At 43.4% G+C, this 25,767-nt stretch overlaps 1 protein-coding gene across 3 annotated transcripts; it reads left to right on the forward strand.

Annotated features, from left to right (window-relative positions):
* The first annotated feature begins 369 nt into the window (after positions 1–369).
* On the forward strand, positions 370–25,428 carry ASB11 (ankyrin repeat and SOCS box containing 11). Of its 3 annotated transcripts, none has more exons than XM_060087416.1 (7): positions 370–550; positions 9,087–9,166; positions 15,131–15,238; positions 18,228–18,378; positions 21,384–21,518; positions 22,629–22,820; positions 25,304–25,428. In XM_060087416.1, the coding sequence occupies exons 1-7, from the start codon at positions 370–372 to the stop codon at positions 25,426–25,428; spliced, it is 972 nt and encodes a 323-aa protein (XP_059943399.1). The 3 variants fall into 3 exon arrangements, with proteins under 3 accessions (XP_059943399.1, XP_059943400.1, XP_059943401.1); XM_060087417.1 differs by having other exon boundaries at positions 15,182–15,238; XM_060087418.1 differs by lacking the exon at positions 370–550 and adding an exon at positions 1,489–1,606.
* Positions 25,429–25,767: the final 339 nt, after the last annotated feature.

The raw sequence follows: 25,767 nt of genomic DNA on the forward strand, positions 1-25,767 counted from the left end.
GTCCCCATGGGATCTGAAAGGTTTGTTCTATCTTCCCAATCCTGCCTTCCAATATAATGTAGCAAAAACTGGGATTTAGGAGTAAAAACATTTTGGACATGAATCCTGTTTGTTAAACCACACTGAGGAATGTAGGTCTAGAACTATTGGGTGTTTCTGGTTTGAAGGAAGTCTCTTTAGTTAATTTAACATTGCCATGAATGTCAGTGCATGCAGCCGCCAAATCACAGTTAGCTTAGAATCTACAAGCTCAGTTCTCCGTAACAGGAACACAGAGAGCTAGAAGGTTTAAAATAGATGTCATATGATACCGATTATAACTCAGTGAAATTTTGCAGTCCCAAGAACCTATACAGAGTGTGAACCAAAATGGAGGATGGTCCTGTTTCCTTTGGCTTTAAAAACATTTTTATTACAATGTTTGCTACTTTTTTTTTCTTCAAGCTTTTAATTAAAGTGTTCTTGGCGCTCCTAACCCATTTCTATATCGTCAAAGGAAATAGAAAAGAAGCGGCTAGGATAGCAGAAGAGATCTATGGTGAAATTTCAGGTAAAAATACATGAATTTGTTCCCAGTACTTTAAAAGAAACCTCCTAGATAATTCATATGAATAATATTTCTAGAAGGCAGATTTTATTTAAACTTTGGCTTTGAGTGGGTAGTTTTAAAAAATTATTATTTAAAGTAGCAAATGATGTTGACTGCACCAATTTGTGAAGGATTTTCAGCTTTTCTGCAAGTTAGTAGTTTCATTAGCAGTTATTATTTAAGAAGTGAATAGACTAGTGGCTTTCTAAGAGTATTTTGGGAAAACTCATTTCTGCTAACAAAAGAATTACTTTATAGGATTATCTTCTTGAATATTTGTAATCAAATGTTAACAGTACATTCTAACAAAACTGTTTTCCCCAGGAAATGGAATGACCAATAAGTTTGATTTAAAGCAGCAATATTTATGCTATATAATATGTGTATTTGTGTGTGTGTGCTGTCATTTGCAATTCGAATTGCTTAGCCACTTGTCACTGTCAGGAAAAAACCCTTCACTGAATCCATTTATGCCCAGCACCATGCAAAGCACAGCAAACAAAGGTTATTGTAATATGAAATGCCAACCTTTGGTCCAAACGTTTTAAAGTCTCCTCCTCTGTGGAATTCAGTCTCCATTTCTTTCAAGAAATGATTCACGTTAATTGTAGGGAGAGGCTACGAAAGTAAATGAATCAGATATGGTTACTGCTGGGACTGCCGCTGGATAGAGGAGTATTTATTCATAAACAGAGTTCCAAATTTCCCTGTGTATTTTTAGTGTTCGCAGGGGTTCCAGGGTTACCTCATTCTTTAGTATCCATTTCACCTTGCACCCTGGATTCTCTTTCAAAATAGACTTATGTTATGTGATTCCAATACACCAGACAACTTTAAGGACACTAGGGAACAGCAGTCTTTATCCGAAGAGATAAGACCTCCAAAAACAAAGTATCAGAATGCTTCAAGTAACAGGGGAAAATGTGAAGAACCTCGAAGTTTCGGGAAGTGTCAGAAGGCTCGGAGTGTGGAAAGAGGTTTCTTTTGGGGATTATATTTGTCACACGTTTCAGGGAGGTATGTCGCTTTGACTTGGTTTAAAAAAAAAACGTAAAGTAACCTTAATTTCAAGTTAAGCATAATCTGAAAAGCTGTTTCTAATTTAATTTGTAAATAGGGACAGGGGCTTTCTAGACGTTTCCATCACAGTTTTAATGTTCTCATAGATACATCATCGTCATGGCTTAAATTAGTAAAGTCCGACAGTCAACATCAGCAAGAGTGTGTTCAAAACGTTTTCTCCTAGTGCTCGTGTGCATTGTTTCTGCCCTTGTGGTGCTTAATGAAGTACTCTTAAGAAAGTTTTATAAGAGTCAAAACCTGGAGCCATAATACAATTCTCATAAATAGAGCGCACTCATTTTTTAGCTCAAATATCTTGTTGAAGCTCCTAGGATAATATTCATTTAATTTGCAAATGACATGGTGTTCTGAGGTCAAAAACGTGTTTTTCAATGATCACTAACAAGAAGCAGTGGGGTGAATAGTGCCTGTTAATTTCTCAGTTTAACTTCCTTCCTATATACATGTGTATGTGTGTGAGGATGGCTGCGTATATATACGTCTACACACCACTGACACACCCACACACGTATATAATAGAGAGTATATCCAGATTTGGTAAATAAGGCTTTCTGTAATTAGGCAATAATACGCCAGAAACAGTGGTTTTTACATGATTCCAACAGCGCTTTTTCTTTTGACACTGTTAACAGATACTATATATATATATATATTTAAAGCTAGACATTTTAAAAACCAAGAACAGAATTTTGTCTTAAGTGTTCAACTCAAACCAGAAATTACCTTTGCCGTTTGTTGGTCAGACAAATGTTTGTTGGGAAAATATGTGACATTTAATCAGTAAGTCAGCTAATCGACTTACTAAAATCTCAGAACTTTCTTGAGTCCAATAGCATATTCTGTTCCTGTAAACTGTCGTCAGTGTTGTCAAAAACAAGGGGAGGTAGTAAACAACTCAGCCAGGGCAGAGTTTAGCCTGTCATAGGTCCTGGCACTTTGCTTTTAGAAGCTGCACCTAGCATCACATCCCTCATTAAATATCTTTTTTTTTTTTTTTTAGCTGTAAAATTTTTTGGAAAGTTTTATTTCATATTCTGGAGTACATCATTCAATACTTTCTTTGTGGTTTAAACTATTACTTTTGTAAATAACTCATCAGAATTGAGCTCAGCTATGTTTGGTTGGCTGTACTTAGTTTTTTCCGGCTTCTTTGTGTAATTTGTCAATAATATATGTATATTTTTAAGTTTGAAACATTGTCATTGGCCCTTGATATTCTTATATCTAGAGCACCAGGTGCATCACTGGCCCCCGCCTTCAGGCCATAGATATTTCTGCAGGCACTCTCTCTCCCGAGAGACGTGGGGTATGATTTTTCAACCTTTGCTAATTTGGCCAGAACTGAAGCTATATTTAGTACAGTGACTTGGTCATCAAACTTGATAAAAATAAAGTGTAGATGCAGGTTGATAATCTCTTATTGACAACCCTTGGGCCAGACATGTTTTAGGATTCAGGAGTCTGGGGGATACTAGAATGATTACACAGCGTGTATACTGTATATCACGCGGCACTCCCAGCAGGACCTGGAGCTTCCTTCCGTAATCAAACGTTTTGATATTTCTATAGTGAAAAATATCAATATTCACACTAAGTGAAAATACAAATTAAAAATAATAGTTTGCTAAACCTGAGTCCTGACCATGTTTTGCTGCCAAAGGGGCTTGTTTCCAACTTGGTTTTCAGAACTGGGGGAGATTTACAATTGCAGGTAAGAGATTGTGGAGTTATTGCACCCTTTAAAAAAAATGAGTTCTATTCTAAGTGTTTTGCCTAAAATCAGTTGTCCTTGTTTTTCTAAATTCAAAGGACTGACCTTGATTTGATGGCCACGCCTCTGCCTGACTCACCATCCTGACTCCTTTTCTCTATCCTTCCCATGTCAACAGTTTTTTTCCCACCTTTGGTCCATTCCTGCCCAGTCCTCCACCTCGCCTTGTTCAGTGTTGGTGCTTGTCTCCTCAGGCCTTGGTCCACCCATCCTCTGAGTGGTTATATGTCACAGGTGCCTGCTGGCTTTCCCAAGTTGGGACACACAGCACTCAGCAGGGCCTCTGCCACCCGACCTGTCACCTTCAGCTCAGCTCTCCTGCTCCTAATGGGTTCAAAGGAAGCTTCTTTCTAACACGTTACAAAGAGATGTTCATTGATTGTAGTTCATCTCCTGGCCAGAGCTGAGTGTTGTAGAAGGTACGCGTTTCAACTCAATTGTATTAGAATACTTCTGATACCTTGGGAAATTTCTTGTAATATGTTTTTTTTTCCAGTTACCTTTATTTTACTTAACATATCATTAATTCTGTTAGGCTCTTGCCTATATTTTGGTTCAGATTTAAATTTTCTATTTTTTTTGGTAAGTGCTACAGGAGAAGATATTCCTTCATATGATTTTGGAACTTGAATAAAGAGAATAAAGATTGTTTCATGGGCACTGGAGATAATAACCAGTCAGGCAGTTAAAAAAATAAATAAACCAGTCGTCTCAAATACTTGTTGGAATTAGGAAGGGTAAAAATTGCAAAAAAAATAAAAATAAAAATAATAATTGATTTTTATCTTGAATTCTTGGAGCTCGGACAACCATATTCCATCTGAACCCATTTTGTTATTGAAATCTATGGTTTTAGACATTGTCATGAATTTGTTATTCAGAGAGCCTGAGAACTAGAGATATAAATCACATTCTGAGAAAAAGTCAAAGGGGGGAATGAAAATGTACTTGAACATTTTCCATACACCTCATCAGGAACAAGTAAACATATTTGTACAGTAAACAATCTTCAAAATGTGCCTGCAGCCCTGTGACACAGGCAGCGTGCCAAATAACTCAAAATAGACTGCCTTAGAAGCGACGGATTGATTGCTACTTCAGCATTCATTTATTTGGAGATCTTAGATACATATTTCCTGAAAGGAATGGAAAAACTCCCTAGCTGCCAAAGAACTTTTGTCCTCAGTTTCTCGCGATTAGCTCCAATTTGCGAAACAAGAATGATAAGAGCAAGAGGCTGTGTGTTGGGAATCAGAATAGAAAAACAGAAGAGCCCACCGCGGCAGAGTTTCTGGAAAAGCGTTTTGTGTGAAAACCCTTCAAGGTCCTTTGAAGCAAGTGCTGGAAAACAGAGTGACCGGAAAGGTGACTTCCAGGAGAGTGGCTTTATTTCCAGTTGGGAAACCGAAATGACTTCCACATTTAAGGCGATCCAATTGATTTATTTCATGTTATTTACAGAGATAAGGGGGATGTAGGAAGGCACCCCCTCCAACAAGTCAATCCACCAGGAGGGTGGGCAGGATAGAAAAACCAGTAGTTCTTAAAACCAGAACGGTGTGCGTTCTCAAACTGACTCCTCAAATAGGGAGAAAAAGAGCTGGAAAGCAGCGGCAAGGAGACAGAAGCCCAGGACCACCCACCTTTTCCTCTTCCTCCCTGGGTCAGAAGATGGCCTGCACGCTTGTCTCAGCCTCGGAAGCCTGGGGTAGGAGTTGGGGGTATCAGAGGATGCTGCATTGATGGGGGACACTAGGAGAGGTGGCCAAGTGCCAGTGCGTAGGAAAGGCACTGGGTGTGAGACATGCAGTTGAGGCCGAGTGCACAGGACCGGTCCCCTCTTCCAGGCTGCTAGGGAGACATCTCCCCATCCCCCTCGCTTCTCCCCACCCCCACGGCACCAGAGGGGCTGTTGGCACCTCAAGAAGGAAGTGAGAACATGCTGCCCTTCCTCGGGCGGAGAGGGGGCCATCCCCTGCCCTGAGAGTGGGCGGAGGAGTGGAGATGACAGTTTTAAAGCGGACTGACCAGTAGACTGGTGGTCTTGGGATCTCTTTCTTGAAGTATGCCGTAAATACAGATAAGTGCACAAACCCCAAGGCGGACAGCTGGGTGAGTTTTCACCATGGGGTGCCAGCTCCCAAGAGCAAGAAACTGCCCGTTGTCAGCGTGACCCTCACCCCACCCACCTCCAGGCAGTCCCCGCCCCTTCTCATGGTACTATTGACTCCTGACGCCCGAAGTGAGTCTGGCCCTTTTGTACTTTATGGAGAGGGAGTCATGTGGCACATTCTCTCCTGTGTGGGGCCGCCTTCATCGGCGTGATGTTTGAGAGATCTGTGCAGGCCGTGTGTACGGATGGCGTGGGTCTTAGGGGGCTGAGGGGTAACAGAAAGTTACTAGAAACAGGATGAAATCGTGGTTAAGGTGCCTGCTTCCCAGCAGGAAAGGGGACACCGCGGCTCGCTTGGAGGCAAGTTTCAGAAATAATAAAGCCATTTCATGTTGCTGTTCTAAGTTAATAATAGCAAGTTGCCATTTAAATCCTGGTTTGAAGCAAATACTTAGAGTACCTTCAGGTGACTCGGTTGACTGGCTATTGTTAGAACAAAAGAATAACAAAGCCACAGGTGTGGGTTTGCTTCTTAGGTTGGTCAGGGCGCTGAGTTGCCATCCATGGGGGAAGACCGTCCTTCCAAACTCAGTGCTTGTCCCTCTCCAAGCCTGGTGAGGCGAGAGGGCGACGTGTCTGACGCACACTTCATATTGAATGGGATGGAGATGTAGTCGAAGAAAACCAAGGCTGACTACTGAGGATTCTATGCGTACGTTATCTCATTATTCCTAGATTATGCAAATGACCAATGTCCAAACAGGTTGAAAAATCCTCCACTCATCAGCTTTTTTTTTTTCTTTCTTTTTTTTTTTTTGTGGTACGCGGGCCTCTCACTGCTGTGGCCTCTCCTGCCGCGGAGCACAGGCTCCAGAAGCGCAGGCTCAGTGGCCATGGCTCACGGGCCCAGCCGCTCCGCGGCATGTGGGATCTTCCCGGACCGGGGCACGAACCCGTATCCCCTGCATCGGCAGGCGGATTCTCAACCACTGCGCCACCAGGGAAGCCCCGCTCATCAGCTTTTAACTGACCCAGGAACAAGTGGACATACAAACGCAATATATTTTCAGGTTAAAATTGTTGTCTGTTTTTCTTATTAGAAAAAGTATTCTACATATCAGAAGTATGCAGTTCACCAGTGATTAGATAGATAGATTGATTGATAGATTAATAGATGGATAGATATAGGTAGATATAGATAGATATACACTTTTTATTTTGGAACTAAAGTGGTACAAAGAATTCCCACTTCTCTTTGCCCAGACTCCATTCATGTTTATCCAGCTGTCCAGTTAACATCCTTGATAGCAAAAGGATCCAATCCGGGCACATGTTGCCTTTAGATGTTGTCTCATCAGCCTCCTTCAATCTGGTTACAGACCAATTAGTTTTGAGAACATCCCTCAGTTTGAGTTGGTTTGAGGTGTCCTCACGGTTAGATTCAGGCTCTGCATTTTGAGCAGGAATATTCCCAGCAACACTGTGTTCTTTTCACTGCGTTCCCTCCAGTAGTATGTGATGTGGCTCATTGTGTTCCAACAGATGGCACACTGTGCCAATTGGTTCCATCGCTTCTGAGGTTAATTTTGATCCCTGGGGTAAGGTGGTGCCTACCATTTTGTTCCACTGTACAGTTACCCCTGTTCCCTTGATAACTATGTAATTATTTTGTGGGGAGATAATTTGAGGCCAATTCTATTATTTCTCCTACGTGTCTAAAGTTGGTGTTCTGCTATGAGGAAGAGCTTTCTCTTCTCCCTGTTTGTTTATATATTCATTTGTATCAGTGAGGCCTTATAGATTCCTGTTTTATTTGCTAGGGTATAATCATGATTTATTTTCATGCTCAAATCGTCCCGTATTTGGCCAGTGGAAGCCCCTTCAAGGCAGCTTCTGTACTTTTTGACATTTCCCATTGTTCATTGAGCACTTCCTTACTTTCTGGCAAGATGTTTGCGGCCCATCTTACATTTTTCCTGGCATTTCAGCCTTGGAGTCAGCCATTTCTCCAAGCAGCCCTGGTTTAGGTTTTCTCAGTATACAGTGCTATTCTGTCTATCTAGATATATCTATATATCTGTCTGTAGGTAGATATATAGATATATCTGTAGAGAGAGAACCAGATGGGTCACCAGATCCCACCTTCAGCCCATAGATATTTCTGTAGGCACCATCTTTCCATATACACACGTATATTGAAAATCACATTTTCATACCAATTGCTCTAATTGTTCCAATTTCAATCCAACCCTGTAGAGTTCATTCTAGCTTTCTCCCTTTTCAAAACCCAGAGGGTTAGAGAAGATAAAAATTGAGTTTCAATGCAAGAAGAGGTTTTATGGAAATGTTTAGAGCCCTGGTTCTCATCCACTGGAAAATTTCAGTCTCTCCTTGAGGACACACTAGTCCAGGTTCACATAATTCCATATTTGTTGGGATTGTTTTTGTCAAGGTTGTAGGTATGGGAAAGCCTGAATTCTTAGCACCATCCGGATCACCTAGAAAAAGGTGATAAGATGGGCCTTTTGTGTTAAACCCAAACTGTATGACGTGCTCGTCAGTGTATGAAGAGCACAGTTATAATTTGAAGAATGCCCCAATTTTGCAAACCAGTGTAGGTTTTCTTCCAAAACAAGTGATTGCCCTTCGGCATGTTTAATAGAAGCTTACTTCTCAAATGCACACTTAAGCTTGTTAGTCTTGTTTTCTGACAAGCAGTTAACAAGAAAAATACATTTATGAGGCAGTTCTAAGGCTGTTCCTTAGAGAGCTACCCTACCATGTGTACTTATTAATCATAACTTTTCTTGAGCACCTATCATCATGGATATACTTTATTGGCCTACTTAGAGACCAACCTGCTAAATACTAGATTACTATTCCCCCACTTTACAGATCAGGAAATTGAGGTTCAAATGATTTTAGTAACTTGCCCATTTTGGCAGAGGTAGTGGTTGAGGCAGGACTAGCCCCGTGCTTAGCCATCACATTCTAACTGCCCACCAAAAACTCTTGGAGGATTATGTCATCTGAAAAACAACATTCTGCATGATGATAACAGATGGGCTTCATTACCAAAATCAAAGAATTATCTAGGGAATTTCGAACAAAACCATTTTCCCTGACCCCTTAGGGTCTCCCTCCTGGCATATAGGATGTCTTAGGGTAAGGGTGAAGGAGGAGCGGCAGGGGAAAGAAGAAAGTGGGGAAGTTCATGGACCAGCTTTGCCCTTCATTTTGCCTATTCAGAGTTATCGGATTCAATCACTGGGCAGTATTTATTTGAACGAAATGTATTCCTTATGAAAACTGCCCCTCAAAGCCAGAGAGATGGCCTGTGCTCCCTCTCCACGCCCATGGACTGTATCCTCAGTGGCTGGTCACCCTGGGAGTGGCAGACCGGAGAACCTGAGGCGTGGTGCCAGCTCCCCTCCCCTTCCTCCAGACCTCCTCTCACAGTGGGTGGGCACATGAACAAGCTGGAGGAAGAAGACTCCTGACCTTGACTCTGAGCTTGATGTGTGTTTCAGATTGCTGGGCCGATCGGTCTCCACTTCATGAAGCGGCAGCTCAGGGGCGCCTACTGGCCCTGAAAACTTTAATTGCACAGGTGAGTAAACGAAAGACTTGATCCTTGGTGCTTGTGCTATAATCAAGCATCATTCTTGATCAGCTTTGACTGCAGCAGGGGTCTTGCTGGCCCCATCTGGTTCCCAGCACAGCCATCCTATGTGGATGCATCCTCTCCCAGCTATTTGTTCCTCCTGCCTCTCCCTCCTTGGGGAGCTGGCTGGTTTTCTGCCCAATTCCAACCTTCCCCTTCTGGGTTTCCCTTTGCTTCATAAAAAGTTTCCCTATGAGGCTGATGGGGGATGCCCTCAAACCTGTGTTGCACTAACTCACCTTGCTCTCTCCCAGTGTGCCTTAGTAACAGCAGCCCTGAAGTTGCATAAGTCAGCTATTGCTCTGTAACAAATTTCCTTGAAACACAGTGGCTGAAGACAACAAACACTTAGATTCTCATGGTTTCTGTAGGCCAAGGAGCAGCTTAGCTGGGTGGTTCTGGCTCCGAGTCTCTTGCAGGCTGCAAAGTATCAGCCAGGGCTGCAGTCATCCTACAGCTTGAGCAGGGGAAGGATCTGCTTCTAATCTCACTCATGAGGTTGTTGGCCATTTTCAATGCCTTGATGCCTGGGCCTCTCCATAGGGCTGTGTCACAAGATGGTAGCTGGCTTCCTCCACAGACAGCATGAGAAAGGGCCTGAGAAGGAAGTCTCAGTACATAACCTGTCTCCAAAGTGACATCTGATTGCTTCTGCCGTACTCTATTAATTAGATGTGAGTCAGTAAATCCCGCCCATACCCAAGGGGTGGGAATTACACCAGTGAGCCAATACCAGGAGTCAGGAGCCATCTTGATCACTGGGAACCATCTTAGAGGCTGCCTACCCTGATGATCCACTGTTTCAAAAGCAAACATTGAAATAGGTTGACAAATGGGTAAATCTTACTCCTTTGGGAAGATTTCTTCAAGTCTTAGTTATTAAAGCTAATTTATTTTTACTTATGACTGTATCCCTAGCACCATGAATAATGACTAGAGGCCTAGTAAATATTTGTGAGATGAATGAAAGTGTACACAGTGCATTTACTTTGTTTTAGAGTCTACGTGTGTACAGAGGAGGTAAGTCATTAGATCCTTTTTCCACATCCTAGCTACCACCAAACCTGGCTTGTTGTAAATTTAAACAGCTGGACACACTGCTCTTTTTCTCTCTCTGTGTGTGTGTGCCTTTTCTTTCTTTCTCCTTTATGAGTTGTGTTACTTCTTAAAAAAGTGGAGGCAAAAGGAAAACAGTACTGCCAGTAATAATCAGATGGACTTTGCACTTGATTTTATCACTTGCTTATTTATTTGTAAGCAGTTAAAATTTTATTTGGTTTGATTTTTTTTCCTCCAGTTTTATTGAGATATAATTGGCCTACAGCACTGTATAAGTTTAAGGTGTACAGCATAATGATTTGACTTACATACGTCATGGAAGGATTATCACAATATAGTGACCATCCATTGTCTCGTATAGCTATAACAGTAAAGAAATAGAGAAAAGGTTTTTCCTTGTGATTAGAACTTTCAGGATTTACTCTCTTAACTTTCATAATATAACATACAGCCGTGTTAATTATATCTATCATGCTGTATCATGCTGTATTATATCCCTAGTATCTTCTACTGGAAGTTTGTAACTTTTGACTCCCTCCATCCAATTCCTTCTCCCCACTGCCTGCCCCCACCCCCCCGACCTCTGGTAACCACAAATCTGATCTCTTTTTCTATGAGTTTTCTTTTGAAGTATAATTGACCTACAACACTATGTTAGTTCCTGTTATACAACATAGTGATTCCATATTTCTATACATTTCAAAATAATCACCATGATAGGTCTAGTTACTATCTGTCACCAAAGAGATTACATAGTTATTGACTATATTCCCCACACTGTATATTTCATGACCGTGACTCATTTGTTTTGCAACTGAAAGTTTGTACCTCTTAATCTCCCTCATCTATTTCTCTCCTCCTCCGACCTCCTCCTCCTCTGTCTTGAAGCACTTAAACTGTTATTTGATTTGATTATTTTTAATATGTGACATATTCACATAGTTTCCAAATTAAAATGATAGAAAAACGTACACAGTGAAAAGTCTTGCATTCAGCTCCTTCTTCTTGGCCCCCGACCTCAATACTTTTATTACTATTTAAAATTTTTTTTTTACATCTTTATTGGAGTATAATTGCTTTACAATGGTGTGCTAGTTTCTGCTTTACAACAAAGTGAATCAGTTACACATATACATATGTTCCCGTATCTCTTCCCTCTTGCATCTCCCTCCCTCCCACCCTCCCTATCCCACCCCTCTAGGTGGGCACAAAGCACTGAGCTGATCTCCCTGTGCTATGCGGCTGCTTCCCACTAGCTATCTATTTTACGTTTGGTAGCGTATATATGTCCATGCCACTCTCTCGCTTTGTCACAGCTTCCCCTTCCCCCTCCCCATATCCTAAAGTCCATTCTCTAGTAGGTCTGTGTCTTTATTCCTGTCTTACCCCTAGGTTCTTCATGACATTTTTTTTCCTTAAATTCCATATATATGTGTTAGCATACGGTATTTGTCTTTCTCTTTCTGACTTACTTCACTCTGTATGACAGATTCTAGGTCTATCCACCTCATTACAAATAGCTCAATTTCGTTTCTTTTTATGGCTGAGTAATATTCCATTGTATATATGTGCCACATCTTCTTTATCCATTCATCCGATGATGGACACTTAGATTGTTTCCATCTCCTGGCTATTGTAAACAGAGCTGCAATGAACATTTTAGTACATGTCTCTTTTTGAATTATGGTTTTCTCAGGGTATATGCCCAGGAGTGGGATTGCTGGGTCATACGGTAGTTCTATTTGTAGTTGTTTTTTTTTTTTTTTTTTTTTTTTTTTTTTGCTGTACGCGGGCCTCTCACTGCCGTGGCCTCTCCCGTTGCGGAGCACAGGCTCCGGACACACAGGCTCCGCGGCCATGGCTCGCGGGCCCAGCCGCTCCGCGGCATGTGGGATCTTCCGGGATCGGGGCACGAACCCGTGTCCCCTGCATCGGCAGGCGGACCCTCAACCACTGCGCCACCAGGGAAGCCCTATTTGTAGTTTTTTAAGGAACCTCCATACTGTTCTCCATAGTGGCTGTACCAATTCACATTCCCACCAGCAGTGCAAGAGTGTTCCCTTTTCTCCACACCCTCTCCAGTATTTTAAATTTTAAATTTTAGAATACTTTTAAAGAAGAGTTGCAAAGACAATACACAGAGTTCCAGCATACCCTTTACCCAACTTCCCCTCATGTTAATATCATACATAACCATGGTACTTTAGTCAAAAATAAGAAATTAACATTGGTACAACACCATTAACTAAACTACAGACTACTGAGACGACACCAATCTTCCCACTAGGGTCGTTTTTCTCTTCCAGGATCCAGTCCAGGATATCACATTGCTTTTAGCACTTCTTTGTTTTTAAGTGTATTTTATAAGCATGTTGGTTTCTATAGTGTCCTTCAACGTGTAAAGAGCATTCTTCATTCTTCAGCCTTTTCTTAGTACATCCTCACTTTTTTACCCTTACACACTGGTAAAAAATGGATTATTCTACTTTATTTTCTACTCTATTTTACGTGTAGACAGTGTGGTGTGCTGTGAGCAAAACATTAATCCAAGGGTCAGGAGCTTCTGACGATCACACTGGCTGTCACCGACAGCAGGGGAACCTCAAATCTTAATAATTTGAACTCTCTGCTCCCCCATGTTCTCACCCGCAATGACAGTGAGTCACTCTAGCTGATCTCTCAGGCCTGAACCGCATTACATTTGTACAATTCCAGGGATTCTTGAGAGTTTGCATCGGATCAATGTTTTTTTTCAGCACACTGCTGCCACCTTGTGGACTTTTTTTTTTTTTTTTTTTTTTTTTTTTTTGGCCACGCCGCGGAGCTTGCAGGATCTTATTTCCAGGACCAGGGATTGAACCCCGGGTCCTCGGCAGTGAAAGCGCCAAGTCCGAACCACTGAACCGCCAGGGAATTCCTTGTGGACTGTTTTTTTTTAAAAATGCTCTTATTTTTTCTTTATTTTCTTAAAATGAAATTATATATGGGAAAAGGAAAAGAAACCTTGTATTAGATATCCAATTGTAAATATACAGCACGGCTCTGGAGTAATGACGTCATATTCAGGACATAAACATGGACAGGACCAAGGAGGCACAGACAGGCCTAAGATGACGATGGGACTGGCAATAGTGGGCAGTCCCAGCTGCTGGCCACAGGAGGGATGCAGCCAGCACCATGGAGGTCTGGTGGGAGCGGTTGGGAACTTAGGTTGGGGTTTGGGGTCCAGGGTCTTGCACTGGGTTTTGGAGCGTTTCAGCAGGTCAGTTACGAGGCAGAGAAGCAAAAGCAGAACTCGGCTGGGTCCTGGCAGAACCTAAATCCTTTCACAGATAGAAAGTGGTGATCATGGGGGCAAGTGGTAAGGGCCAAGTTGTAGAGTCAGGCCATGAAGTTGGCCGGCAGCTAGGCTGAGCCTGGCATCTGTCAAATGGACTCCAAGGCGAGGAAAGTGGAGCACGGCACGACGGGGAGGGCAAGTGTGCTAGGACTGGGCGGAGACGCTCGGATCTGGGGGATGAGAGGAGCGTTAGGGGAAGCCCCCGGCTCCAGACCCTGCTCCTGCGGAGAGCTCGGCAGGCAGTGGAGGTCTGGCAGTCAGCATCGCGGCTGCAGGAACGCTACAGGAGCAACATCTATTTTACTTTCTACTCTTGAGCCTGGGCGTCATCATTCTGTGCCACATCCACTTCTAACACCCCCAACCCTGGACTCTGCCACCCGCTCCCCGTACCCACTGCTGTTCACGCCTATATCAGCCTGTGCCTGACTCATCGCCATGTCTTCATGACGCTCCTTTCTCCAGTGTCACATCCCTACCTCTCCGAGCAGCTCTCCTTGTTGCTACCAGTGTGCTTTTCCGAAAACGTCCTATGTATTAGCTCCAGACGTTCTACGGACTAACAGACTTGAAAGGCGCCTCATTCCCTATAACACACGCACCCCACCTCCACCCCCGTTCGGAAACCAAGGCCTTTCACGATCTGGCTGTAGCTTACCGTCCCCTTTCATCTTCCCCTCCCCCCACTTCCCCTTTTTTCTTCCGCCTCTGTCACGTGTGGGCTCTTTCTGATGCAGAGATATAGCAACTATCCACCTCCGCGCCCGGCCTCGCCCTCCTCTGCGTCCCACATTTGCATATCCTGTTCCCTCCTAAGGGGATGCCTTTTTTTTTTTGCCTTCCTAGGTTTTTTTTTACATCTTTATTGGAGTATATTTGCTTTACAATGGTGTGTTAATTTCTGCTTTATAACAAAGTGAATCAGCTATACATATACATATATCCCCATATCTCTTCCCTCTGGCGTCTCCCTCCCACCCTCCCTGTCCCACCCCTCTAGGTGGTCACAAAGCACCGAGCTGATCTCCCTGTGCTATGCGGCCTAGTTTGAAATTTTTTATGCTTCAAGCCGTAGCTAAATACTACCTCATTTGCAAAGTTTTCTCTTACTCCCCAAGGCAGATTCAAGGATACTCTATGTCCCCAATTAAAATGTGAACATGCTTCCAGTATGGCAGTATTCTGGCTGGGCTCCTCCCCACCGTACCCCCCTCCCCCACTTCCCGCCACCATTTCTGTCTCCCCATTAAGCTCTTAGAAGAGAGAGACCCATGTCCTAAGCTTCGAAGCCCCAGGTGCTGGCACATCGCCGGGCCCAGGACACTGAATGAGCTTTTGCTGAATCAATGAATCCGAGGCTCGCAGCTGTGTCTGGATTCCCCTAGTCATGGCCTCTACTCCTCTCTAGGTGGTGCCCGCAGGCCACGAACACTTCACAAACACATCCGACCACCTTGCCGTTTATTCTTATTGCTGATGCAGCCTTTAATCCACTTCTCTCCAAATTGTAGGGCGTCAATGTGAACCTGGTAACAATCAACCGGGTCTCTTCTCTCCATGAGGCGTGCCTTGGAGGTCACGTGGCCTGCGCTAAGGCCCTATTGGAGAACGGCGCCCACGTGAGTACCATCCCCGCCCGCGGGTCTGGCTGCCCAGGTGCAACCGCTAACATCTAAAGACCCGTCACGTTCCAGAACCCTTACCCGCGGTGGGGTGCGCAGGCCTGGCCCCATCGGCGCCTATATTCTTGGATGGTCGGAAAGACACTGCTGGTTACCCCTCTCTTCAGCCTCTATGTCCCTGTGCCAACGTTCAGATAAGGTAATTTACGGAATTCGTTCAGAACTGTGATAACTAACTTGAAAAAAAAACAGCTTGAGCTAAAGTAATTTGAAAACTGATCTTGGAAATTTTATTTTAAAACATTTAGAAGAACACATTTAAAAAGAACAACAGGGGGGGCTTCCCTGGTGGCGCAGTGGTTGAGAGTCCGCCTGCCGATGCGGGGCACACGGGTTCATGCCCCGGTCCGGGAGGATCCCACATGCCGCGGAGCGGCTGGGCCCGTGAGCCATGGCCGCTGGGCCTGCGCGTTCGGAGCCTGTGCTCCGCGACGGGAGAGGCCACAGCAGTGGGAGGCCCGCGGTTAAGACTCCGCGCTTCCACTGAAGGGGGCACGGGTTCTATCCCTGGGCGGGAAGATCCGGCATGCCGTGCAGCGCGGGCAAAAAAATTTAATTAAATTTTAAAAACTATGAAAAAGAAAATAAAAAGAACAGCAATCAAAAACCACTCTTAATTCAACACACTACACCCACAACGATTTTCGTTGAGCAAAATTATCAAACTAAATGAGCTTGTAATAAATAATACATTGGAAAAACACTGCACAATGAACTTTATCTTATTTTTAAATTCTCTCCTTTTCAAGGAGTGACTGAGCTGCTGTATGTAGTACAGGTATCAGCATAGAATTCTGAAATTAATACTTTTGAAAATCTCAAGGACTTTTATTTAGTCACCAGATATTGTTGTGATGTTACTTTCATTTTAAAAAAAAATTTTAAGGGAATTCCTTTATTTTTTATTTATTTTTGGCTGTGTTGGGTCTTCGTTTCTGTTCAAGGGCTTTCTCTAGTTGCGGCAAGCGGGGGCCCCTCTTCATCGCGGTGCGCGAACCTCTCACTATCGCGGCCTCTCTTGTTGCGGAGCACAGGCTCCAGACTCGCAGGCTCAGTAATTGTGGCTCACTGGCCTAATTGCTCCGCGGCATGTGGGATCTTCCCAGAACCAAGGCTGGAACCCGTGTCCCGTGCATTGGCAGGCAGATTCTCAACCACTGCGCCACCAGGGACGCCCGTTACTTTCGTTTTTGAACTCAGTCCTTGTATTCTTTGTTTCATGAGCTATAATGTTTTTAAGTGCCTAACGAAGATTTTTCTTTGCATTTTATATGGAAGTTGGGTTTCTATGTGTAGAACTGAATATAAAAGTCTTCCTTGGGCAAAGCGATTTTCCCAATGCCATAGCGGTCCCGTATTTTCATTAGGTAGTGCTTCTTTGAGGGCAAAGTTTGGCGGTGGCCATTTCCTTTGAAGCTAGGTGACTGGAGTCACAGGTGGGAAATAGAGGAGCCTCTGGGAGGTTCTGTGGGGGACAAAGAGTACGACGCGGTCCCTTGTCTTTGGCAATCTTATGAGGGAACAGTCACTAAATGTTATACTGTTTAACATTCAAATCAGCGAGAGAAGGAATAAGAGAAAGTTGATCAATCAGTAGAAAATTCCTCAAAATTGGCAGTCCCGTGGGTGCTTCGAACTCAGTGCACCTGAAACTGCTTATCACGTTCTTCCCTCTGGGAGCGGCTCCTCTCTTGGATTCCCAGCCTCAGAGACCAGGTGAAACATATTCCTGGTTTCCCCAGCCCCAAGCCTGGAATCATCTTGTTTCTTCCATCTCCCCATCTAATTAATCACAACATCCTAGAAATCCTTAGAGTTTATGAATTTATACCTATTTGTCCCTGTCCGTCTCTGCCGTCTTAGCATCTCATCTTTAACTTTCCAGTTGAATGGGGGCTGTCCTCGCATTGTGGAGAAAAATCTTGTTTCCGAAACAAGAAAATTTAGCATCGTGATGATCACAAGCATATGTCCTCAGTTGTTGAGGCAGAATGGCTTGACATCAAACCTTCGTTGTCCTACGTGTGAATCCTGCCAGAGCCTCCCCGCCAGAATGCCTTGGTTCCAGGATGCTCTTTTCAATCTGTTGCTAATACTCAAAGATGCCTCCCAGCTGTGCTGGTTCTTACCTGCCCCTCAGATCCCCAGAAGGCACTGAGGGTGGTTAGAGACACCATGCTGATGGCTATTTTCTTTGTGTATTTCGCCTGGTCACGATCTCTTGAGGATTCCCTTTTGGCATATGCAGTTTCTGTGGATGGTAGTAGACCAGAAAGGAAATCTGTGGCTAGATAGTTTCTCCGATACTTTTTGCTCCTGACATGTTTGTTCATGATTGGGACGGGGAGTCGGCTCCATATGAATGCAAAATGGAGATCATGGCGATAATTGTTGCAAATGTCTCTTGAATGCTTACTGGGCACCAGGCAACGTTCTAGGTGTTTACCATATAGTAACTCACCTCATCCGCCCAGTAACCTCCTGAGGTCGATTCTTTTATGGTCCTCCTTTTACAGATAAGGAAACCCAGGCACAGAAAGTTAGTATCCCAACCAGATCTCTGAGCACATAAAGGAGAGAGAGCTGGGATTTGAACGCAAGCTAATTGTTCCAGAGACCATGTTCTGAGCCACCATACAGGACCACTCCTCACAACTAGGAGGCTCCTAGGAAGCTCTGGAATACCCCTGAGTACATCTTAAAAACTGTCCCATTTGGCCTCAAGTGTGCTACTATTGATATTTATGGGTGAGAGTTGATAGGCTACTGGTACCTAAAAGAACCCCACAATACTGTAAGGATGCGGAGTTCCCTCGTTCCTTCACTGGCGTGGGAAGTTTCTCCAGGCAGATACATAGGAATGCACACTTGGAGATGGTGAGAAAGAAATACCAAACCCTCTGGTTCTCTCTTTGCCCATCGTTAGGTCAACGGGGTGACAGTTCACGGAGCCACGCCCCTCTTCAATGCTTGCTGCAGTGGCAGCGCTGCGTGCGTCAACGTGCTGCTGGAGTTTGGAGCCAAGGCCCAGCTCGAGGTGCACCTGGCTTCACCCATCCACGAGGCAGTGAAGAGAGGTAAACGAGGCATCACGTCGCTCACAGAACATTGGTGGGCTCCCTCCAATCTGCATGAATCAGTCATAGAGTGTTTACTTTGCAAGGATCGCCCCAATCTTCTTCACCAGTAGACTAGGTGTGGCTTAGAAATCTCACAGTAGTAACTTGAATATACCTAAGTCTTTAGGAAATACCACTGGGGCATGACACACCTCTTCTTAGCACCAGGGAATGGCTGTCTGCCTCAGATGTCCTCTTTCTCGGGTTCAGTCTCCCAGCAGGCCTTGCTTGAGGCTCCTTGCTGGGGTTTGGGCGGCAGCTGGTGGAGTCAGGAGTGCAGGGGTAACTTCCACGAGCTGTACTGTCTTTATGTCTCTGTCCTTACTAGAAAAGAACAGTTCATGCCCCAAAGCCCATAAAACATCAACCACAGCCAGAAAATAAGTGGTGAAAGTGTCTGAAAGCCCAGCCCGATAGTGTCTCTAGCGGAGGATTAAAGGTAACTGTCCACAGCAAGCAATATACTCTAGATGAGCTGATGGCTCTCGAGGTCATTGGTTATTGGGGAAAAGTTGCAGCTGTAAAAACCGTGGCATTGGAAACCTTGAGGTGGATTCTAGATTTCTGTGTTCTCAGCTGCTTTTGAAATGATGGAAAAGAGTAAAATTAAGGAATTTAAAAACTGTATGCATAGACTAGACATGAACAAGAAGAGCCATTGAAAGGCGAACGCCATTTGTCAAAGGTCACACCCAAAGAGCAACATTTTCTGTGTTACCCAGCGGTGGAGTTATTCTCTTATATTGAGATCAGAAATACAGTGGAGGGAGTTCCCTGGTGGTCTGGTGGTTAGGATTCGGTGCTTTCAGTGCTATGGCCCGGGTTCATTCCCTGGTCGGGGAACTGAGATCCTGCAAGCTGCATAGCACGGCCAAAACAGAAAAAAAATTTTTTTAATTAAAAAGAAAAGAAATACCGTGGAGAAGTTAGAACACTGTAGAACAGTGATCTTCGCTGGTATAACGAGAATTAAAGTCTTTATTTCAAAAGGCAAAAGTGAAAGTTTTGTCCCAGGTTGTTAAACATGTCACTTGGTAATTTTTTTTTTTTTGCAGTGGATTACTATAAATGATACAAAACCCCCAAATCTCAATGTATCTATGGTTTTGATGTCCTATACATATTTAACAAACATTTATTAATTAATAATTGATGCTGATTATTTCCCAAACTTCAAGTAAGTCCTTTAAGTTGTAGGGAAATAGTCTATTTTGGAAATGGTATAAAAGTGTTTAAAATTTTTAAAATATTGATTTGAAGTAAAAATCTATTATCTGTATTTCCATCCAAATGCTTAAAAATGGATGAACGTTGGTAATGGTTTGAATTAAGTAATTCTGCAGTGCTTGGATGGTTATATATGGAGTGTTTGGTATCTATGTACCTCCGGTATATACATGCTTACCATAAACAGATGAATTCATGTGTCTCTACATATTTTTTTCTGTATCATAAAAACTTGTGAGGGACCAATGTCCACAGAGTGGAAGGATCAATAGCAAATTCATTATTTTAGATACTATTATATTAATGCCAATCATTTAACTTTTATCTAATCATTTTTTTAAAACTTCCTGAGAACACTTAAATTTAACTCAAGCTAGGCTCAGTTTCTTCTGGGAAAAAAAAGGGACAGGAATTATGCTTTTTTTTTTTTTTTTTTTTTTTTTTCTTTTTGCGGTACGCGGGCCTCTCACTGTTGTGGCCTCTCCCGTTGCGGAGCACAGGCTCCGGACGCGCAGGCTCAGCGGCCATGGCTCACGGGCCCAGCCGCTCCGCGGCATGTGGGATCTTCCCGGACCGGGGCACGAACCCATGTCCCCTGCATCGGCAGGCGGACTCTCAACCACTGCGCCACCAGGGAAGCCCAGAAATTATGTTTTTAAATGTTTATTAGATACACTGAATTTACCAGGCAGTTTTAGGTCCTGATTAGATATTATTTCTGGGTTCTTACAGCTTTAAACCTCTAGGAACAAGAGGGGTCAGTCTGAGTCAATACTTTGACAGATTAATGCTATAATTGAGGTATAAAATTTACTTATGTGAACAATAGTAAAATAGTTGGAATCCACGGAAGCCTTACTTGTAGATTTTAATGCATAATTATGCTTAATTCAGAACTTGTGACGAATCAAGCAGGCTGAGATGAAGCTTATTTTGGTGTCATCTCTAAAGAAAAGGTTGGTTAAGCTAATCAGTGATGATAAGATTTTGGTTTTTTTTAGGAAACATTTAAACCTTCAAAAAAGAACCAACTCTTTATAAAACTCCCATCAATACCTCAGAAGCATTTGCTCCCAAAAAATCATTCATATGCTGCAAATTAATCATGTCTGTCTCTTCACTGGATGAGCTCTCCAAGGAGAATGCTTACTTATCTAGTTCTTGTTGGCCACTAAACTTGAGAGTGCATTTAAATAGGTTCTATACTTGAGGCTTTTTATTAATTCTCACAGGAGTCTTACAAGTTGACCAAAATAAGGAGGTGCATGGCGTGACCATCCACCCAATCTTACATGCATAGGCGAGGAAGAGAAGGAGAGATTTGTAATGGAGATGGATGGATCAGGGCTGGGCCTTGGATTTGAGCACTGGCTTTTCAGGGTAGTAATAGCATGAGTCAGTTATTCCCCTGGGTCTTGTAACCTCTGCCTGTAATCCGGTGACTTATTATAGAGAGTGATTTCAGCTGTGTTCCTTGGAACCCTTAGTTTGGTTGGAGGTACCTCAGGGCTGCAGGGAAGAATCTCAGTGGGGCAGGGGGCGGTGCATGGGCATGCTCTTCTTTCTAATCTTTTTATTTTGGAGATTTCTAAGATTTCCCCCACCTCCCAAATATTTTTCTGCTGAAAAAAAAAATCTAGGCTTTTTCTAAAGCCCATTCCAGATAAGCAATCTTATAATTCTGTGAATAGTTAATACTTCCCTTACTTGAGTGAGGTTATCTTGTGTTCCACCAGGTAATAGAGAGTGCATGGAGATTCTGCTGGCAAATAACGTTAACATTGACCAGGAAGTGCCTCACCTTGGAACTCCCCTGTATGTGGCTTGCACCTATCAGAGGCTAGACTGTGTGAAGAAGCTTCTAGAATTAGGTAACTTCCAGAAGTCTTTTCATGAGAAGAATCAGTTAACCTTGTTGGTTTTCCATGGCTTCAGAGGTGAAGTTCTTGTCAGGCTGGACAAAATTCTGACAGCATTTGATATCTAAATGGTTAAAACAACTTCAGAGATGCGTGTCTGTAGTTCTCAGTTCTGCTTCTTTTGATATTGGCTCCATTTTACCTGGTATGGTTCTCCTTGGTGGTCTGAAGAGAGAGCTAGAGTCTCTTTCCCATAAATCCCAGGGGAAAACAACCAATTGTATTTCACTGACTCTTTTTAAGTCACATGCCCATTTCTGAACCAATCATGGTGGCTAAGGGAATACAATACGCAGATCGGCTTAGGCCTAGATTTCAGTCTACACTGCAGTTGTTGGGCTTCACTGGAAGCACATGAGCTGGGAATCACGGGAGATGGTTCCCCAGAGGGAAATCTAGGTGTGGTTACCAGGAAGATGCTGGCTAGTAAAAACAGCAGATATTTGTCATAGAGTACTTTAGATCAACCCTGCTAAATTAGTTTTTTAATTCTCAAAGGCATGTACAGAAACTGAGAGTCCAGGGAAAAGTAAAAGGTCTTGAAACTGTTATTTGGTTAAAGATTCCCCAAACTTAGCCACTGACATAAAGGTCGAGATTGTATTAAGAACCTTTAAATAAGAATTTTTGTCTCTAAGATTTTTTTTGTCTTTTTTTAAATCCCCTATCATTTACCACTGCCTATAGTGATTCAGAAGACTTTTTTTTGAGCCCAGAATAATGTAAATACCAAATAAACCTAGCTGTGTCCTTTGCCAAAAAACAAAATAACTATGTAAAAGGAGCTGCAAAGATTTAATTTTGTCTGTCACACAGTTCCTGTGGGAAGGCAAGTAAAGCATTTAAAATAACTAAAAATATCTTTATTCGATACTTTTCTCATCAGAGTATTTGGAAACAGTAGGCATTGCTGAGGGTCTGAGCTTCAGTCATATATTTTCAAAGATTTGTCAAATATGTCGTGGCGTTTAAGATGTCTTTATCGATGGCTAGCACATCTCAGGCACGTAGTGTTTCTCCATTAACCTTGGGTGTTGAATTGTGGTCATCTGCTTTGTTAAGGAGCCAATGTTGACCACGGCCAGTGGCTGGACACCCCCCTCCATGCCGCCGCGAAGCAGAACAGTGTGGAAATCATCCACCTGCTGATAGACTACGGGGCTAACCTCAAGTGCAAAAACGCTCAGGGCAAAAGCGCGCTTGACCTGGCAGCTCCGAAAAGCGGCGTGCAGCAGGCGCTGCTGCTCCGGGAAGGTAAGGAAGGGCTGGGCGTCCGTTTCTCTTCCACAGGCACATTCGCCCCCTCTCCTTCCGGTCTCCTCTCTAGACTCCCTTACCCTTTCCTTTTCCTCTTTTTAATTGGGAGTGGCACGTGGGAGGGGACAAGTCCTAGCATCTCAGAGATGGGATTTTTGTCTGCTGGGCGTATTCACTTATAACAAAGGGACATTTACATACCACTGGTATGTTGCTTTGCATTTGCCTTAACAAGAAAATAATCAGAGAACTTTGGTGAAAGGGCTGGGCTGTCTCGTCTATCCTGGCATAAGCACGTGCTTGAGCAGACCAAAGCTCTGCTTTGTAATATTTAGAGGCAATTCAGGGAAAATGAAAAATACTTGAGTAGAGACGGTCGGGTGGACACAGAGTGTGTCTTTCAGAAACTGGACTAAACGGTGAAGTTGCTTGCCTGTTCTCCAGCTCAGGGAGTAGGTGGGTTTGTGCTCCGCATTGCCCCACGCCCATGTCCACATGGGCTAATGCATCTCTCTCTAGATGCTAGAGGAGGGAAGGTGGCGTCTACAAGGCTTCATATCCCAGATTCTAAAGAGAACCGTGCTGTGTCCCTACAGAAAGAGAACACTATCTGAGCCTATTCTGAGCGTTTGTATGCTCGGGAGACTATTAAAGTAATAATAATTATTCAGCTTTCTACGTATCAAGACACTGAGCTAGGTCTGAAACATAGATTCATCTCACTGAATTCTCAAAACTTTAAAGCCATGAGAACTTTATAGTAACTGGGGCTATCCCAGCTGCAAGCGGGAAAAGAGGGGCATGAAGAGATGGGCTTTGAGAAGGTTACACGGCTACTAAAAAGTAGGTCTAGGATGCTAACCAAGAAATAGGATTCCAACTTGCACTCTTTTTTTTTTTTATTATTGGAGTATACTTGATTTATAATGTCGTGTTGTTTCAGGTATACAGCACAGTGATTCAGATATATATGTGTGTGTGTATGTATATATAAGTATTGTGTGTGTGTGTATATATATCCTTTTTCAGATTCTTTTCCCTTATAGGTTATTACAAAATATTGAGTGTAGGTCCCTGTGCTATATAGTAGGTCCTTGTAGTTTATCTATTTTATATATAGTAGGGTGTATATGTTAACCCCACAGTCCTAATTTATCCCTCCCTTTCTTCCCCTTTGGTAACCATAAGTTTCCAATGTGTACTCTTAATGTTTTGATGCCCCAATCCTGAATCTTCTGAAACAATTTCTAGTGAGGAAGAGTTTAATTTCACTCACCAGTTCCATTTTGTGAAAGTGCCCCCATGTCTTGTATACCTTCCAAGTGGGATGCTTGGTTCAATAGTTTTAGGAATACTCTCCAGAGCAGTGCTTCTTAAGCTTCAACGTGTGTATGAATCACCTGGGGATCTCGTTAAAATGCAGATTCTGATTCAGGAGCTCTGGGGTGGGGTCCCAGACGCTGCACGGCCACCAGGCTCTCAGGTGAAGCTGATGCTGCCAGTCTGAGGTCACACTTTGAGTAAGATGGGTCTAGATTATTTCCAGTAGTCTGTGTCATTAATGATTGTTCTTTGATTTGAACCTCTACTGGAAGAATTAGGACCTTCCTTACCAGCTCCCAGTTTGGAAATATGGGACACTTAACAACTATTAGCTGAGAATATGGTTTATAGCAGTTGTCACATTTCCTGTTTGCTTCCATCAGAAATGTTTCCAGATCCAGGATTCATATTTCTTCTAAACAAGTTCCTCTGTCTCTGTCTTCATAAATACAGCTGCTTGCTCTAGAAGGCTGAACAGCAGCTATGTCAGAGGCCACTCTGTTGTGTGACAGGAGAGACACTTTGCATTCTTGCTTCCCAAGATTTTAACGAAGGGCAATGGTCTGCTCCTCCAGGTAGCGTTCTGTCACATGGATGCTCCTTGGCAATATCAATCCAAGTGTCATCCAGCTGTTTATTCGCCTGTGTAGTCACCATTTCTCATGGGGTGCTAGCTGCTGTGAGAATAGGATTTTCTTGGAAAGGAAAACTTTGTATAGTCCAGTAATCACATAGATCTACTTGCATCGATCTTTATTGGTACAGTCAGGTAAGGAAATAATGGGGCATTAGTACAAATGCCCCTGTGTGACAAGGATCCCAGTGCTCAGTCAGCCTATTCAGCCATATTTTGGACACTGGTTAGTTTGCTTTCCTTCGGGACTCAAAGCCTTGGTTGGGCACGATGACTCCATGAGACCCCATGAGACTGAGGTTCAGGGTATAATGGGGTCTAAGTGAGTTGGATCCTTTCTCCAGATCGTCTGCTGAGCTGGGATCCTTGCGAGAATGGAGGTCCCCGCCGAGTGTGAGTGGGGACCCAGCCAGCACCGCCGCATGAGCAGCTAGAGCCAGGAGGTCCCTGTGGCCTGACTCTCAGGCCCCAGCACATCTCCTGACACCGCCTCTGTGACCGCGCGTTTCAATTCCTCCCTCAGGCCCGCCTGCTCTTTCCCAGCTGTGCCGCCTGTGTGTCCGGAAGTGCTTGGGTCGCACCTGTCATCAGACCATCCACAAACTGTATCTGCCGGAGCCACTGGAAAAATTCCTCCTATACCAGTAGTCCCAACTGTCCACGGGAAGATACTTGGAAATAAACAGGTCGTTGTACCCTGCTGTACCCAGGGTACCTAGTGTAGACACCCAACAGCTAGACTCTCAAATGAGCTAAGCTAGTTAGAGCACATCCCTGATGGACTGGCACACGTGGGGAATGAAAACTCCTGGTTAGTTTAATGTTCTCTTTAACCAAGGAGCAATCAGAAACTTTTCTGTTTTTAGCTCTCGTTGTTAAGAAACTTAAAAAAATTGTGAAGTAGGGTGAAATTAATAGGCTGTTTTTCAAGATTCATGATCTTCGATTATCTAAGGATCACCATTCTGAATAGCATGTAGACACATA

The sequence above is a fragment of the Mesoplodon densirostris genome, chromosome X (genome assembly GCF_025265405.1).
Source record: "Mesoplodon densirostris isolate mMesDen1 chromosome X, mMesDen1 primary haplotype, whole genome shotgun sequence".
NCBI lineage: Eukaryota > Metazoa > Chordata > Mammalia > Artiodactyla > Ziphiidae > Mesoplodon > Mesoplodon densirostris.

What these genes read in the sequence shown, in the direction of transcription:
- ASB11 (XM_060087416.1), top strand. Translation starts at nt 370, where the DNA reads ATGGAGGATGGTCCTGTTTCCTTTGGCTTTAAAAACATTTTTATTACA. An exon ending in GATCTATGGTGAAATTTCAG is followed by an intron (nt 551 to 9,086) that starts GTAAAAATACAT and finishes TGTGTGTTTCAG; the next exon opens with ATTGCTGGGCCGATCGGTCT. An exon ending in TGAAAACTTTAATTGCACAG is followed by an intron (nt 9,167 to 15,130) that starts GTGAGTAAACGA and finishes TCCAAATTGTAG; the next exon opens with GGCGTCAATGTGAACCTGGT.